This window comes from Alosa pseudoharengus, unplaced genomic scaffold (genome assembly GCF_046254945.1).
Source record: "Alosa pseudoharengus isolate Yale_2024_CS ecotype anadromous, Long Island Sound unplaced genomic scaffold, YU_APseudo_1.1 YU_APseudo_1.1_scf_19, whole genome shotgun sequence".
Taxonomy (NCBI): domain Eukaryota; kingdom Metazoa; phylum Chordata; class Actinopteri; order Clupeiformes; family Clupeidae; genus Alosa; species Alosa pseudoharengus.
The window spans coordinates 10,506,944-10,525,071 of NW_027468657.1; the positions used below are offsets into that span (position 1 = coordinate 10,506,944).

The window sequence follows — 18,128 nt, forward strand, 5'->3', positions numbered from 1 at the left end:
ATAACTCCTAGCTTTGCTGCCTCCATCCTTTCTGTTTTCGTTGTTTAAAACTTGTGATATCCATGATGAGTATTAAGTTATTGAATTAGCTCAACATTGTGTGCTGATAACCATATATAGATAGCCGAGTAAAAGAAAACAAGTAGCCTATTGCGTGCCTGCGTGCGTATTCTCTCTCCTGCTCAAACAAAATGTGTGCACGTTAATTTTGATAACGTGTTCACTAACTTTACGTAATAGAAAATGGTAAATAGCCTGATGGCATGCAGCTAATGGGATACTGTGCATAGTTGGGAAGGTATGGTAGGCCAATTTGGTGTGAATACACACACACACAAGGGAAATTTTCTCTCGCTGTTGAGCCTGATGGTACGCACGGTGCGTACGGACGTACACCTGCAGGCGCGCCTGCATGCACACACACACAGGCACCCACATACTATCGGTATTAGAACGGCTGATACATAATTACAAATTCAGTAGGATTAAAAGAAAGCCAAAATAAATATTCATCATCATCATCATGGCTGCATTTCCAGTATTGGCGATAAGTAGTCGTTTGTCCACTAGATGGTACATCGTTGCAGTGAGACGTAATTTTGTTGGAAGTTAAAAGTGGGTTGGAAAAACAATGGACGCGTCTAATAAGGATAGGACGATGTTCACATGAAATGTAATTCCCATTTCTTCTTGAAGCCGAAATAAATCTGAGGATGTTTATTGGACATGCTTGGTTTTTACTGCAGGTACGTTAATCTTATAATATCAATAAGGACCTAGGTAATGTTACCGTTAGCGTTGGTTGAGTGATGGAGGCCAATTTGATTGATTGCATTTGTAGAAAACTATAAATGCGGTTATACCAAGCAAATTGATAGCAGCACTGTAGTTGTATCTTTCGACTGTCATTTGTTGCACGTGCTACAAAAATAATTCTGTGCAATGGAAGATTTACCAACGTTACACCGTTCTGATACAGTTTTGCCCATACATGCGTGAGACTGAGACGCCTGTTTATTTTGTTTTAAGTGCGTGCAGGGTGTGAGAGGGGAATCAATGTGCTTTGATTCTAGCTTGGTAGTTGTAGTCTGTGAAATTAAAAAGCATGTGTGTGTGAAGTATCCAAACAATGACACCTTCATTTCATTATGGCTGCTTTAGCAACAAGCTTAATACTGTGTAGTGGGTCTCATTTAGAAGTGGCTATTTCATTCGCGCTTTCCTTGACACATGGAGCTGCGTGAATTTTATTACAACTTTTCGCCACGATATGGCAGTTTAAGTCCGCTTGATACTGTAATTGGTGTAAGCCATTGGTTTCCAAAGGAGATTTTATTTGTGTCGCCAGCATAGCCTATTGACAATTTATGTTGTAAATAGGCCTACCTTATAAGCCTACCTGTAGCTTAGGGAAGCTAACAGCTTTCTATTAGGATCTAGTTTGTTACTTACAGTTTTGTCATAACTCCCTGATGCATTTTTGCATTTAGAATAGCCAGAGTGTGGATATCTCAATCGGAAAATTAAACAATATCGGGCGCCTATGGACTAGGCTGGGTGAACCCAGCCTGATCTGCCCGCTATTTATTTTTTGATTTCTTAAAAGATTGAGCTTGGTCTGGTGAAAGCCAGACTAGCCATGGACCTCAGTTACACAATGCAAGGGAACATGAATCAGCCTATATTTGCACGAACAATAACGGACAACAGCTCTTCAACTTTGGCCCGTTAAAATGTGTATGAACAGTCTAGCGACGCATTTCATCAAGGCCCATTTGGACATGTCAGTTATTTGCACCACTGGCAGGGCTCCAGAGTGCGACTAATTTGGTCGCATATGCGACCTAATTTTTCAAAAGTGCGACTAAAAAAATCGGAGGTCGCACCGGTGCGCCTTATTCGAGAGAGGAAAAAGTGTCCGCATTGAAACTCTACCTTTGGTTCAATAACAGACCAGGGCCGTAGTCACCATAGACATTGAGGGGGACGTGTCCCCCCCAATATTCAAATATGACCAAAATGTCCCCCCCAATATTCGGACATAGAAAAATAAAGAAAGAATAAAGCGCTATACTAGGCCTACAGGAAACCAACACGTATCTGAAATGTAATCAAACGTAAATAACGCACAAATTAGTGACCTATGGTTCCAGAGTAGCCTACACCCCTGGGTGGTTTGTCCTGGTGATTTTCCGTTTTTCGTTAGTGGCGTGCGCTATCAAAAGCTTCCATTTACTGCACCCTACTGCGGCGAGGTAGGGCTGTCAACAATATCGCAAAAGCTACCGGTACAATTTTCACAAAACTTCTTGGAAAGGTGTAGCACAGGCTAAGGAAATCCCATACATGTTTGGAGCCGATCAGACTGAAAGGGAACATTTTCCATATTGTAGCCTATTCTCGCAATGATAGCGAAAGTGAAACGTTTTATTTTAAATGATGAATTTGTGCAAGCTTGTGTCATTTCTTTCACATCTTTCAACATAAATAATGCATTCATATGCTAGTAGTAATGCCAGAAATTACCATGTATAGGCCTCTTAGAAATGATTGTTGCATCTTGCATATTATTTAAATGGGCAATCGCGCATCCATGCAGGCAAAACGTGATCAAATGTGGTGACGTTTACAATACGTGATGGCCTACAGTTAATGTGAATCGCGGACAATAACCAAAGAAAGGAATTTGCACCTCCATTCACCAATTAAAGGCTTTTGTAGGCCTAGTGTTTCTACATGTTGGCACAAAACGTCATTCTGTCAGAAGCCAGTCTATAATGCATACAGGGGTAACATGAGGTGAGTCAGACAGAAGAGGGGCCTAGTAGCCTATTCCTGAATCCTGTCCCTTTCAAACTACGTTAAAATTGTGTGATTAGGTATCTAAATTAAAAGACAAAATCTTATTAGGCTCCAAACCTATGAGTCTAAGGCTTCAGGTGTAAGTAATAAGTCAAAGAACCACATTCTGTGTAACATAGAGGTTATCATAAGATATTTAAGATGGACCAGTGAAGTTGCTTCTTCTCCACCCTTCTCTTTTCACAAAACTCACGGGGGGGGGGGGGGGGGGGGGGGCATCTGTGTCCGTCAAAAGTTTGGAATAACCTAATTGACTGACCTAACTAACGACTTGTTTGTGATTTTTAATAATATTTTTGCATGGTAGGAAATGTATTGAAATTCTGTTTGGGGGTCCCTCAGACCCCACCACAGATTTGGTCCCCCCCAATGTTGACATCATGACTACGGCCTTGTAACCATGGAGGTATTATATATAACTGGAGAGAGTGACTAAGTCCCGCCCTCCATACAAATAAATGGTGGAGGCTAGGCTAGTAAATCCGGCCAATTCATAGTCAACGCCATCTTGAACACTGGGGTTCGGATCCAGCGCCAGTCGGCTCTGACCATGCGCCAAGTTACAAAGCTGGAAATGACGCATGGACCAACGTCGATTTTTATTGGATATTCTGTAAAAAGAGAGTCGTCCTCCAGTAAGAGGGTGGCGATAATGCACATAAAGTCCTTGCCTCATAACAAGAAGAAGAAAAAGTTGATCGGGAACGCGCATGGAGTCCGAGTGGAGTCGGCCTGAAGCGCAACTTAATTTCATTGGATAACACAGCGGCTCTAACTAAGAGCGGTCTGCCTCACTGATCTATTATAGATCAGTGGGTCTGCCTGCTGTCCTGCTGCAAATGTGCATTCGAACATGACGTGAAATATCCGTAGTCGAACTATAAATAAACTATTCGGTTTTTAGTGCCAAGTGTAGCGCATTTTTACAGTCTATGATTAGTTTGTTTTTTATTTTATTGTTTGCCATCTCAGCGGGTGCTCTAAACGTATTTTAGCGTTGGCCCATGACCAAATCAAGCCAATAAAAGCCAGTAGCCACAATAATGACTGGAGCCAGAGCCCTCAATAGCCACCCTGTTTTGAAAATAATATTGAAGATAGTATTGAAGATAACGCACAGAACGGTCAGCCTGAGCGGACAATTACGTCCCCAACTCATCTAAAATGTGGTGTCTTTACTTTGAGTTGTACACCGCAGATGGTAAAGTAACGGTTAAAGAGAATGTTGTCTGCGGACTCAGCAAAAAACAGTTTACTTACGCATCCACGACATCCAATCTTCGCGCTCACCTGTGGAGTTACCATCCAAATGAGGCAGCGGTGTCAGAGGCACAGTAAACGGCCAGAGCATCGCCAGGCGTCCAACATCGTATGATTGCATACTTTCCGTAAATCCTAAATTATGTCCAGGGTCTGCTATTTACTTAGGCTGCAAAGCACAGGTATTTATTTGAGGTAGGCTTATTCGAGGCAGACCTTTATTTCTTACATTGTACGTTATTGTGAGACATGCGTTTTGTTTGGAGCGGCATACCAGGCTATCAAACGCAGACGATTTTCGGTTTTGGTATGGGATTTAATTTACTTTTTGACTTTTATTATATAGCTAAATGTTGAGACTGATGTGCATTTAAATCTAGAGGGTATTTGATGATCACTGTAAAGTTTTGTGTAGTTGAAAAAGTGTTGGAATTTCCAGCTGTTTATTGCGAGACAAGGCCTTTCCTTCATTCATTGAACGTGCGCTGTGCTCTAATGGAAACCTAATTGCATAGCGAAGTAGCCTAGACTGAGTTTTTTTTTAAATTATGCATGGTTTACTTTTTATTAAATTCGTAGGCTGGAATGCCTCGCGGCAATAATTGTGTTTAAATGTAGTAGCCTAGTGATTCAGCCTCTGGCAAGCTCGGGCGGCTATAGGTTGAGAGCAACGTGTTGGAGACCCATGGTGTAACGAGACAAGGTCTTTATGCCGCTGTTGTTCAATTTATTGTCTTTAATCATGTTTAGGCTATGTTTGTTCGGGACAAACAACAACGAAACAAGATCAATACAATTTTCTTTATTTGTTTATTTGTTTATTTGTCATATGATGGATAAACAACCATAATATGCACGTCTTCTCATAGGATCCTCAAGAAATACGCACTGAATAACGTTTGGCTGTAGCCGCCGGATAGGTACCCGCCCACCAACATGTACGCGCATGAGAGCTCGTACCCAACACGGATTTTCGTGCATGGAGCTGGTTCCAAATGCTCCATGCAGCGCCATATTTGAAAATGGCGTATGCTAACATGCCGAAGCTAATCTGCACGCTCTTGACCCCCTGCTTGTAACAGACACATATTTGGCCAATATCGTGGTTTAAACAAATCACAGATAGTGAAGGGCGGGACCTCCCCTCTGATTGGCCGTGGCCCAGTGCCTGTGAGTAAATTTGAAAATGCGTGTGCTGCAGAGAGAGGGAGAGAGAGAGAGAGCGCGAGGGAGGTCAGAGACCCGTCATATAAACAGAGTGGATGTAGTTGCATTACAGTGTGGTCACATAGGCCGAGATAAATGTCCCCTCTCCCAACTGCCTTTCAGCGGCCGGCAGCAGCAAACCGATCAGACGAGCCCGAGATGATGATCAAGTTTATCGTTGCCTACGATAGGCCTAGTGAAACTTCCCTTCACCAAGTTCAGTCCGAAATAACTATTCACCAGAAAAATAGTTTGAACGTAGGCTAAACCCGACGTACAGTAATGCCACTTGCGCCAAATTTATAGGAGTCATTGCAGATGAAAAGACGTCTTAAAATTGCGAACAATGCATACAACGACAGAGATACAGATATCGCCGAAAAGGAGTGCGTCATTGACCGCAGTTACATGCAGCGGTTTTCAACAGCAATATTCGTTTTGCGCGCGAGTTGTGTAAACTCATTCTGATGGCATCAATCAATTTAATCCGGTATTTGGCGCAAACCGAATATCGCTGCCACATTTAAAGCCCGAATATTCCCTGCATGTATACAGTGGTCATTGTGTACGGTGAATTGAATGGACACATTTAGATCGAGCATGGCAAGTCATTGCAGTAGCCTATAATATTAGGCCTACCATTTCGTTACTGCATTAACCATGTTATTATTGAAAATTTAAAAATACTAAAATTAAAAAGTAAATTGCATTGTGGGGCTGTCAAATGATTATTGCAATCATCATTGCAAAATCACATAAAAATCCCCCAGGCTACTTGGAACATCTCTTTAAATTGTGCTCAAATACATTTCTATGGAAGATGCTAGCATGGCGAGCTGGTTTAGCCAAGGCCTAAAGATCATGAAGGATAGTATGTAAAACATTGAGCCATGAGATGTGCAGTTTGAAGCCCTTAAAAGACGTGCACTGTTAATTTACTCACTGTTATTTTTATTTAATACATCTTGAGATGTTTTAAGTTTAAATTTCAGCTCAGTGAAGCACTTAAAGCACCAACACTTCATTAAGTTACTTTTCTTGTAGAATTGTAAATCATAAGTCATAGGACAACCTATATAGGACAGTAATTAAGGGGAAAAAAGTGAACCTGCTGCGGTGTTAAATGCGATGTGGTTGAAAATTTGGGTGCACCTAACTTTTGTGCTGGTGCACCTAAGAAAAAAAGTTAGGCGCACCAGTGCAACCAGTGCAAAAAGTTAGTCTGGAGCCCTGACTGGTTAGATGTAAAACAGCATTTCGTTTCAGACTACTGTTACTTAATTTGTGCATTAACAATAACGTTTCAGACTACTGTTACTTAATTTGTGCATTGACAATAAAGTATCACATGAACTAAAGATGACTAAAATCTTATGTAGAAGAAGAAACATTTAACAAAAAATCCATCCATCCAAAAATGACCTTTGTTTTTGATAGCTGTTGAAAACGGCATGGAACTGACAGAGATGTTTTTGTTTATAAATAAATAAATAAATAAATAACATTATGCTGATACCTTTTGCTTTTCCCAAATGCAATGTAGCCTACAGGTGTAAGTGACCTTTCATCAATCCAGTTGCCATGGATGAACTGTGATGAACTGCCCTACTTGTGATTGTTTAGAGATTTTAAAGGTTTTATAACAATGCTACATCTTCTTTGGCTATTCTACAATCTATTCACCTTTTCAGCACCAGTAGGCTACTTTCTGTGCAGCCGCACACACACTAGCATACACAAAAGTTTCAAGAGTGGGGGATGGAGTAAAATATGGAGACAAATTGACTGTGTAATTCTTCCCAAATTGAACTGTGTAATTCTTCCCATCAGCCAGGAACCTCGTGGAGCAACAGGATCCATACAGTACCACCACAATGTATCCAATGGAAAAGCTTCTTTTTGGTCTCGTCCACTTCTGTCTCTCCTGGAGTAGCGGTAAGTATTCCCTCACCCAGCACTTCCAAAAGAGGTCAGATAGGAACTGCACCTGCCACCATCTTCTCTTCATGTACAGGTCATCCAATGGCTTCCCTTAAAGGAATACGCCACCCCTAGGTGAAATTGGGTCACTCCCCGCAGTCTCTAGAGTTGGATGAGTGAGCCAAAGCGTTTTATAGCCGACCCAACCATTGTCCTAATTTAGAAACGGCCCGGTTAGCTTTAGTTTGGCGTAGTCGCTGTAATCCGGCAATATCAGCTAGCATGTCGTTGCAAAAGTGAATCAAATAACTCAAGATTTTTTATAATTATTTCTCGTAACCTGTACATTCACATCGAGTACAAATATCAATGCAAATTAACACGAAGGGATTTACTAGACCAATTACAGGACGTTTGTAAATTCAAATGAGCATGAAGATAGACATTCATGGCATCTTCTCCATTATCCTCTTCATACTCATCCACATCTTCACCACCACATACCTTTTCGAACACAGTCAACATAGCTGTAGCAGCCTCAACCTCTAGCTGTTCCCTCTAGCCTCAACCTCTAGCTGTTCCCTTTTCCTTTTCAGCTTTGCCTTTTCAATTTGAAGAGCTGTTTCCTCAGCATCAAGGTCATGCATTTTCTCAAGGCTGCTGCAGACTGCCTTCGCCTTTAGATGTACAGAAATAAAACTGGAATCCTTTGAATGGACAGAAGAGCGACCTTTATGTTTCGACCCCTTACTTGAAACATTTGATATACTATCTTCAGGCCTTATGTCAGAATTTGTTATAGACAGCACATCAAGATTCTCATCATCCCTTTTCGCAGCAGTATCAACCAACCATTGCTTCACATCATTCTCAAATTTATTATTTCATTTGTTTTCTGTGCAGGCCAATTTTGTTGCTTTTCATGTTCAGGGGGGCGAAGTGTACTGGGTTAGCTATTTTTAATTATCATTTTTTATGATTCCCAAAGTCCCATTAATTTGCGCATAGAGATTTTTTCTTACGAACTGGAACATGCAAAAATGCTAACGCATACAAAATGACGGTAGTGTCTAAGGTGAATAAGGTGATAAGGTGAATTCTCCTTGGCGAGGGCTAACACTTGTCTGCCTAAAGGGAGACACCCCCCCCCCCTCCCCCGCTTCTGACAGTGGCAATGTGAAGGGGGCATTAACAACCGGATTGGAATTATATTTTTGATAAGGGAGATGTTTTAGACAAGGGGTGGTTGTCACATGTTGTTAGAGCATAGCTCCAATTAAATCCTCATATGAATGTATTTAGTCAGGATATTGTAACTCACAGGCAGAAATACAGGTAAGAAAAGTGATAGATAGATAGATAGATATTTTATTGATCCCCAAGGGGGATCCGCAAGGGGAAATTTCAAAAATTGGGTTTCACAAGTAGGCTATAAGATTTGAAATTAGCGTAAAATATTCTTTGAATAAGAAATTAATTCACCCAAAGAGGTGGATTAACTACAGATCCTCACAAAGTAAATTGGGACTAGGTTAATAGAAACGGGCTTATTCGCATCAAGTCGCATTTCCGTTAAAGCTGCCCTAACAACATAGGCCTACAGTATAGGCTAGTTGTACAGCTTCAGATGTTCTGATCATCACTTGATCACAAGAGTGTTTTGATTTGCATAGTGTAACACACTGGATGGAAATGCACACAGAATTATATTTTATTTTGATGGATTTACAAAAGTTCACTTAAAATATGCAAATGGTTTGGATGGAAACCCAACTCACATCATGTGTTCAATTTACAGAAATTACTGACATTTAATAGACCTGCTAATGAAATGTTTAAACTGTCCTCTATAGCTGATTGCTTTAAACACAAGTCAGCCAAAATAATTCATTGTCAATATGGAATATGTGCGTGTCCTTGGCATGATTCCAGGGTTTGAACCTGCACAGGCATGATGACAGAGCATCACTATGTGTCTGTCTCCACCAGTTACATGGGCAGACAGGGTTCAATTCACTCTTCAAACACAGAGAATGGAGAGATGTCAACAGGTGACTGGAGTGTTCAGATGGCAACCATCTAACATTTAAACAGAAGCTTTAATTTAGCAAATCCAGGGTTTACATGATAGACTTGAACTCAAGCTCCACAGTATCCTCAATTATTTCAAACTGAGTAGGCTACTCACATGTGACAAATGGAAATATTGAAGGTAGCCTAAGAGTCATAACTTCCCCTGCAGTGTGGGTCTATGGAAATAACTTTTGAGGGGAAGTTTAGGGAACATTGTGTTTCCAGGGCACTGAAAGTGTTCCTTGTGTAACAACTTAGGCCTAGTTGGCCAGCACAATATTGTTAGTGAAATGACGATATGTCTGGGTTGAGTAGACTTTGACAGCTTCAGCTGACACACTAGCTGAGCTAAGTTCTGTGGGAGTTAGGCCTATGAATGTCAATAGACCCTGAGATTACATAAAACCCTATTCCTCCAGGTCAATATGCCTGGTGTTAAACATATATCATTTTTATAGACAGTCTACCACTAGCACACGTCATGAAAGCTGTCAAAGACTCAAAAAGAAAAGACATTTAAAGGTGACTTAAAATTGTCCTGGAGTCTATTGAAGAAGCCATAAAAGGCGTTGGCCTATAGCCTACCAAATATCACCAAAAGAGCATTACAATTTATTAGCCTACTACACGGTAGGCTTGTGTGATTATTTTAGACAAACACGTAAATGCTTAGCACTGCAACATTCAGTTACATTTTGGTTGGTTATACAGCGGTTAGAAGTTTTAGTGGTCTCGTTCAAATCAAATTCATCCTGAGAACCAGCCTAAATTAGGTGGCAAACTAATCAATAAAAACAAATTAAGCCCAACTTAAAATTAGAGTTGAGATGACACGTATTCTGACCTAGATACATCGAAATAACTATGATTTAATTTAGCTGGAGTGCTCTTCTGTGTTGCTGGACTATGATGCCAGCGTGCGCCGTTCGTACGGGCGGTCTATCAAGAGCACAGCCGGTGTTCAGAAAAGGGGGTGTTGCCCTTCTGAGCTAAAGGCACATATAAGAAGCCCTTGAAGAGGAGGGTTTGTTCTATGCAACAGGCTGTGACATTAACTTTGAATGTGGTTAAATTTTAAATTGCGGTTAAATTCCGGAACAGACAGTGTCAAAGCCTAACTAAGATTGCATTAACCATGTTTGCATCCGCCTGAAGAGTTAATTGGTTGTTGATGTGAAACGTCTCATCCAGGTGATCAGTAGGTTATAGGCGACCTACTGTCAACGTCAGCGAGCTTTAGTTTGGACGATCAAGGGAAACTTCCTACGAGGCTGAGGATGAACTCTTCAGATATTGATTGCATGTATGCCGACTTTGGCAATTCAACAAACAACTCTACAAACTCGTCATGTATGAACAGAAACATCCCATCCTTCATCGACATTGCATCATTCATGCACATTTTTCCATCCATCTACGGAATCCTGTGTGCGGTCGGGGTGATTGCCAACAGTTTAGTCATTTATGCCGTGGCAACTTGCAAGAAAAAGATGGTATCGGACATTTACGTGCTCAACCTGGCCATTTTCGACTTGCTCTTCTTGCTGGTGATGCCTTTTACCATTCACCAACTTGTCAGAGACAGACAGTGGGTGTTTGGGAATTTCATGTGCAAAGCTGTGGTCGTTGTGGATACATGCAATCAGTTCACGACTGTTGGCATCGTTACGGTGTTGTGCATTGACAGGTGAGGCAATGTTTTTCATGACATTTATACATTTACATGTTATAATTGTTTTAAATGTTACCCGATAAAAAACAAAATGAGAGAAACATTTTTAGGAATGGACAGCCTGTTACGAAAATAGGAAGACTGTAGGCCTACAAACAGAAGTTGAAAACGTAGGCTAATTGGAATCAATATATCTTTAGCCTACTTCGAGATAAACATGTGCGGAAAAACCAGGCGAGCCTATCAACAGCACCTTCCGCACTGAGCATCTGGCTTTTTAAAAACATCATGTGCCATCAATTAACTTTACTGAAGTTAACCCCTGTTTGCAGCCGGCTCAGAAAGGACACAGGCAACCATGAAAAAGACATGTCTAGACCATGTGAAGAAGGAAAAATGCTTAGGCTACCCTTACACTGACCAGTTGAAATACAGCTACTACAGGGAATAAGAGCTGCGAATGTTGTCTTCAGCCAGTCCATAATTTGCCATTAAGTTGTTACAACAAGTATACAGCCCACTCTTTGTGTACAATTTCACATGGTTTAGGTTGCCTGAAAATTGAACATTGCATTGAAACGTCAGTCTTTAAAACAGTCGTTCTTAACTTAGCCTACATAAGCCACAAATTCTCCACTGTTCCTCATATGTTTTGGAGTGACACTGACATGGTCTGTGCCTGAACATGGTCACAGGGAAATAAAAAAGTCTATAGGCTATGGAGTCTCCTTCATGGTTTAGATCATGGGGAAAACGCGCTCAACACCCTCTGAATAAAGTCAGCTGATTGCTGAATCCTAACTGTGGCATAGCCTAATGAATGTATAGGAAAAGGGCAGCACTCAGTTCTTTAAAAAAAATGTTTAATCGCCCCACAGACGTTTCGAGTCAAAAGCTCTTCTTCAGTACTTCTTCAGCGTGATAATGGCGATTTCGTGTAGGTGAAATCGCCATTATCACGCTGAAGAGCTTTTGGCTAGAGACGTCTCCTCCATGGTGCCATAGCATAGCATAGCATAGCCTTGCCTCCACCTATCTTTACATCTCCGCTCAGTGTCCTGTTTCTGCCAGATGGCCCTTATCATAGACAGGTCATGTGGTCCATAGCATAGTAGAGATACGTCTATGGTCCATAGTAATTACAAAATTCTACAGAATTATGACACAGACGTCAGTGGAGAAAAAGCATCACTATGCGATACAGTTTCGGACAGACCCATAATGGGTTAGACATTTTAAAAAGCCATTGCTTTGAGTTATTCTGTTATTATTCAGTCATTAGCAATGAGCCAAATTAAGTTAGCTATTACAAAAAGACTTCTATCTTCCAGGCTACAGTAATCATGAAGTAGCCTATAACAGTAATCAGAAATTAAGTAAAGCAAAAACAACAATCAGAGAGCAAAAGTACACTCAAAATAACCAGAACTCAGAAATGTTATCACTGTATGTTGAAATGATGATAAAACACCCCGCGATAGAATCATAACCAAATATGTCATGGTGGATTTCCTGTTGTTTACATTGAAGGCCACATGAGCACTAGATGAGAAATGGACCTACTTTGTCAGGCAAGCCAATCTGTGGTGTTTCTAAGCCATGAAGAATGGCTTTGTTTTAGCAGACAGCCAGAGGTTAGAGCAGAAAGCATCAGACCTCCCTTTTTTATGATGATACATAGCTGTGATGAAATCAACGTTTGTTTCAGTCTCGCCACAGGGCTCAGATGTACATTTCCTGACCCTGTCGTGAGGAACATGGTAAAAAGTAAACGCAATAATGCAGGGCTTCTGTCGTCGGAGATGGAGGAAGTAGCTCTAATGGCAAACAAAGAGGGGCCCCTTTGAATTTTCTTTCAAGAACTTGACATGAGTATACATGCAGTACTGGTAGCAGGATGGGTGCATGCTGGCTTGTTCTTGTCAGCTTGATTTAAAGTTGAAAAGAAACTGGGAAAGAAAATGAAATGTGAGAGGTCCTCAGAGAAACTGTGTGTGAGTGAGTGAGTGAGTGTGTGTGTGTGTGTGTGTGTGTGTGTGTTGGGATGTTGGAAGAAGAGATTTCTTAGCACTGATGCAAGGTCTTGCAATAACTTATGAATAAATAAATCAATAAACATCTCTGCTTTGATCTCAGGTACGTAGCGATAGTCCACCCCACGTCGGAGAGGAGGACCATCCAGTGGACCATCGTCATTAACCTGATGGTGTGGGTTGGCAGCTTCCTGCTCACCGTGCCAGTCATGATCTACGCCCGGGTCATCCACAAGAAGCACATGGCCATCTGCATAATGGACCTGGATGGCCCGCAGGATATGTACTGGTACACACTCTACCAGTCCATGCTGGGCTTCATCATCCCCCTCATCATCATCAGCACCTTCTACACGCTGACCCTCTACCACGTGTTCCGTTCCATTCGCCGGGTCAAGCGCAAGCAGTCCGTCTGGGCGAAACGGGCAACCAAGACGGTGGTGATGGTCATCGCACTGTTCCTGTGCTGCTGGTCGCCGTACCACGTCATCCAGGTGATCAACCTGGGCATCAACTCTCCCACCAACGCCTTCATCTACGCGTACAACATCAGCATCTGCCTGAGCTACTCGCACAGCTGCATCAACCCGCTCATGCTGCTGGTGTTTGCGCAGAACTACCGCGAGCGGCTGTGCCGACGGCGAGAGCTGCGGGGCTCGCAGACGAGCGCCTCCAAGACCACCAAGACGGACGGCAACTCCACCGTGGCCGTCGACTCCAACTACCGCTGCACCGCTATCTAGCTGCTACTACTACTGCTGCTGCTGGGGGTGTGTGTGTGTGTGTGTGTTGGGGGGGGGGGGGGTTGGAGAATGTGGGTCGGGGAGATGGGTACCAGTATGTAGCTGCACTGTTCTGTCTCTCTGTGGTCCAAGACAAACTCTCAGACAGCCAAACAAAGCCGGACGGGACCCAACCAAATATTAGCTGCCTCTGACAGGCACACTGATGGACACTGGTATACTTGTTTGGCAGTCCCATGACTATCGTGCTGGTGTTTTGAATGTCTCTAGTCTTGTGATTTCTTATTCACTGTCGGGAATTTGATATTCTGGAAATAAGTATTATGTACTGTTGTTTTTGTTTTCCTATGCATATATTTGCATCACTCTGTCACGGCTTCACACCAGTATGTTCCCACAATCACTACAGGTGCACTTGTAGCATTGTTCTGCTTTTGGGAGTGCTGATTTAAATATTAATGAATATTATGTGATTGTGGATTTATGTATTTTTTGTAATCACCTGTCATCTCCATGTAGTGAATATTTGAACTGCTGAGACTTTACACAGAGTATTATAATGCAGCAGATACTGTCTGACTGTCTATAATGCAGATATACACATATATATATATATATATATAACTGCATTCCTTTTCTAATGGATTTTGTTTGTTTAAATTTGAATTCAGTATAAAGATCTTTGTCTGTTTTTATGGTTATTCATCATGACTGTATCACGTTGGTGCACTGCATATGGCATTCTTACGGAACACTCACTCAGTGGTATTGTTTCGCTGGTCACCTTCTGAACCCCAAAAGCTCTGCTTTTTATGCGGCTGGCACAATGTGAACAAAAAATATTTCTCAAAATCTGTCAAATCTTTGTTGTAGTAGTTCTTGTTGGGAGTATGGTTGTAAATTATGAATAATGCCATTGCCGTAAGTGCTTTGTTTGACCTTCATGCTCCACTGTGACTGTTTGACTGTCACCCTCGTATCTTAAGGGGGTCTGTCTTTGACATTAAACATGTCCAAAATGATCAAGGCACTGAAGTGTTGAGATGGCTTAGACAAACTGTGGTTCCCTGCGCCTGCGACCTCTCCAACCCCCCGCTGCCCCAATCCCGACTTCTTTCCCTCTGCTGTGGCTTTGCACTCTCTGGGACGTGGACCTCTCTCCAGTTGCCTCGAAGCGGTGAGTTAATATGTGACACTTTAACAATGTGTGACTGGTCACATTTAAGTCTGCATAGCCAGTTACCTAGCCTGTGCTGGACAATAAAGAAAGAAAAGGAAGGAAGGATAATGATGCTGCTTCTGTCCCAAGTGCAGTGGGGAGATCCAGAGTGCGATGGATATAATAATGAATAAGAAATGGCAGCAGCGCCTCTGATTAGTTATCACATGTGCTCGAGCACTTTTGACTGCTACAGCAATTTGTTGCTGTTGTGCTTTGTCTCCGTTTGCCATGAACGTGTCAAGACACATGCTGTTGAATGGGAAATTAAAAGCAGGAGACTCTGATAGAGGGAGACTTCTTGGTCCCGCTTTGGAAAATGCCAAACAAGGCTTGATTTATAAGAAGAGTGTTCCTACTCATTTCCCACTGGCTCCACAATGGCAGGAACCTCCTCAATAATAGCCTGGTAGAAAATCACAGGCCTGTCACAGACAATGAAATGTCAGTGATATACTCTCAAAGCTCCTCAGGTGTGAAACGGAATACCTGCTGTGTCCACAGACTCCCTGAGCATGATTCTGGTATTGTGTTTCTAGCTAAATAATCTGCGGTTCATTTTGAACGGCTCAGTTGAAGTTCCTATAGGGCACACTGCATCCCTTTTCTCGTGATCTTATTGAACAAAGACAAGTTTTATTCTCAGACTGTGCAGCAAAGACATCCAATCAAAAAAGTGTTCTCTGCCAGCCCTACACTTTACACCTGTTTTAGGTATATTTTTTATTAAACAAATATCTGTTGATGAGCATATGTAAAAAGCCAAACAACCACTGACACCAACATATCTCTGAAGCAGGGTAATGACCCATATGAAACACCCAGGGCCATGGCCATTGCCGATGACTAATGATACAGGACATTTTTATGTATGTTGGGTTCCTCGTGCATACCTCAACCATGGAGAAACTGACATGTATCATAAAACATACCCATACATGCACAAACAGGCTGAAAAGAGCTCTTTATGCTTACTTCGCTTCATACCTCCAAGGGCCATACTGCATGTAACGGCTATAAGGCCATGCACTACGCTGGCAAAAGCCAAACAAGATGAGTTCACACTTATAAGGCCTCAGTACATTTCACAGTACAGTACATTTCAGTACATTTCACTTTGGCCAACTTACTTTAAAAAGGGCCCCTAAAACAGCCTTTGCATCTCAATTTGCATGAAGCAAGCAGAAAGAGAGGAAGAAAAAGGTTGGCTGAGCAGAGGTAATAGCCTGTCCCCAAGCAGGCATACACATTCCACAGCTTCAGGCGATTTCTCCAGTCAGCCCTGGTACATTTCCTCACCTGCTACAACTGCAGGAAACCCCATTAGTGGGGATGTTAGACAACAGCATTTACTGCAAACGTTCAATCAACAGTGCTTCATAAAATCCACATTAATTATAATTCAAAATGGCCCTGAATACTGACAACTGAAGCAGATACCACATTTTCTTTTTTTTTAAATTAGATTTACTTGATAACATGAGATCAGTTAATGACAGTTGTCTGACAAGAATGTCATGCTGAATGCCATGTACTGAGTCCCCAAGGCAGTTGAGACCTGGTGACGTAACAGCAGGATGTTAGCGGTCTTGATATTTGCTATGATACGCCTGTGTCACATGCAAATAAGCGTCTGTCAACCATTTTAAGACCATCCCAACCAATTACCTATAAATGGCAAGCATGCCACCATTATTGGATATGATCTGTCATAAAACAAGACGATATGATGGTTTAAGTATAATTATATATACTCTTTTGATCCCGTGAGGGAAATTTGGTCTCTGCATTTATCCCAATCCGTGAATTAGTGAAACACACTCAGCACACAGTGAACACACAGTGAGGTGAAGCACACACTAATCCCGGCGCAGTGAGCTGCCTGCAACAACAGCGGCACTCGGGGAGCAGTGAGGGGTTAGGTGCCTTGCTCAAGGGCACTTGCCTACTGGTCGGGGGTTTGAACCGGCAACCCTCCGGTTACAAATCCGAATCGCTAACCAGTAGGTCACGGCTGCCCTATTAGGTTTTAGGTATCTGACATTACATGTTTATGACATGTTAGTGTGACAATGAAGGGTTCTGGTAAATGGCACCACACAATGTCCTTGTGGTATTTATGTGTTAATAATTTAATAAGTGAACTGTGAGCATTTGGCCTTCGCATGCAGACTGCCGAGTTGCAGGAGAGGGGCAGGGAGCCGATAATTGCTCAGATATGTTGGAGGCTGGGGGGCCCGGGGCGAATGAACCAGATTAGAGATGACCAGTCCTGCTGCGGAGCTGGCCGAGATGTTGAGTGAAATAGCAGGAAATCGGGAAATTGATTAAGCTCGGCGTGTACAACCCCAGGGGCTCCCTGCGCCATCTCCCGACACCTCCGGTTCTAGTCATAAATTATTGATCGTGAGGTGCGGGCCCTCGTCAAACCAGCGAGGTGTGATTATTCATGAATTCTTGAATGCCAATAACAGGATGAATCCTGGGAGGCAGGCAGCTGCAGTGTGTCTTGCCATCTGACTGGAAGAGACGTATGAGCCTGTCAAACACTTGTCGGTGAGCTGATTACGTATGAAAATGAGTGAAAAGTCACCCGTCAATCACTAAAGTTCTGTGAAGTTCTGCCAAATAGTTAGGCAGCTGTTCCGCATAATTTGATGGTTTGGGCACAGAGTGAGCAAATGCATAACATTTTTGTCGCATGTTTCCTCCTGTAATTTAGAGCCTAATTTGGATAGGTGCCACTGCATCAGGGAATTAGACTAACTATACAAAGCCTTCTTGCTACATTTACTCATTTCTTTACTCTAATATTTTAGTCACTGTTTTTGACACCAACCATTTTTTCTGTTAGTTATGATTAGAGCACTAAAATTCCGCTCTTTTGATCCTTCCTTTTTTCTTTTGATACATCCTTTCCTCTTGCCTCTATTCAGTGCATGACTATGTGACTATGTTCAGTGTCTGAATACCCCCCCCCCCCCATCTCATTGAGATTCCTGCACATGGTTGCAGTGAGTCTTTTCACCGAGACCAATAATAATAAAATATCATAATAATAAAAACAATGCTGATAAACAAGGACAACAAAACAGCACATCAGCAATAAAAACAACCAACAACAAGAGCAACAACAGCAA

The 18,128-nt window shown here is 42.1% G+C and overlaps 1 protein-coding gene across 1 annotated transcript; it reads left to right on the forward strand.

Annotated features, from left to right (window-relative positions):
• The first annotated feature begins 10,376 nt into the window (after positions 1 to 10,376).
• Positions 10,377 to 13,770, forward strand: mchr2b (melanin concentrating hormone receptor 2b). Its single transcript, XM_076292854.1, has 2 exons — positions 10,377 to 11,008; positions 13,130 to 13,770. The coding sequence occupies exons 1-2, from the start codon at positions 10,599 to 10,601 to the stop codon at positions 13,767 to 13,769; spliced, it is 1,050 nt and encodes a 349-aa protein (XP_076148969.1). The 5' UTR covers positions 10,377 to 10,598; the 3' UTR covers position 13,770.
• The last annotated feature ends 4,358 nt before the right edge of the window (positions 13,771 to 18,128 follow it).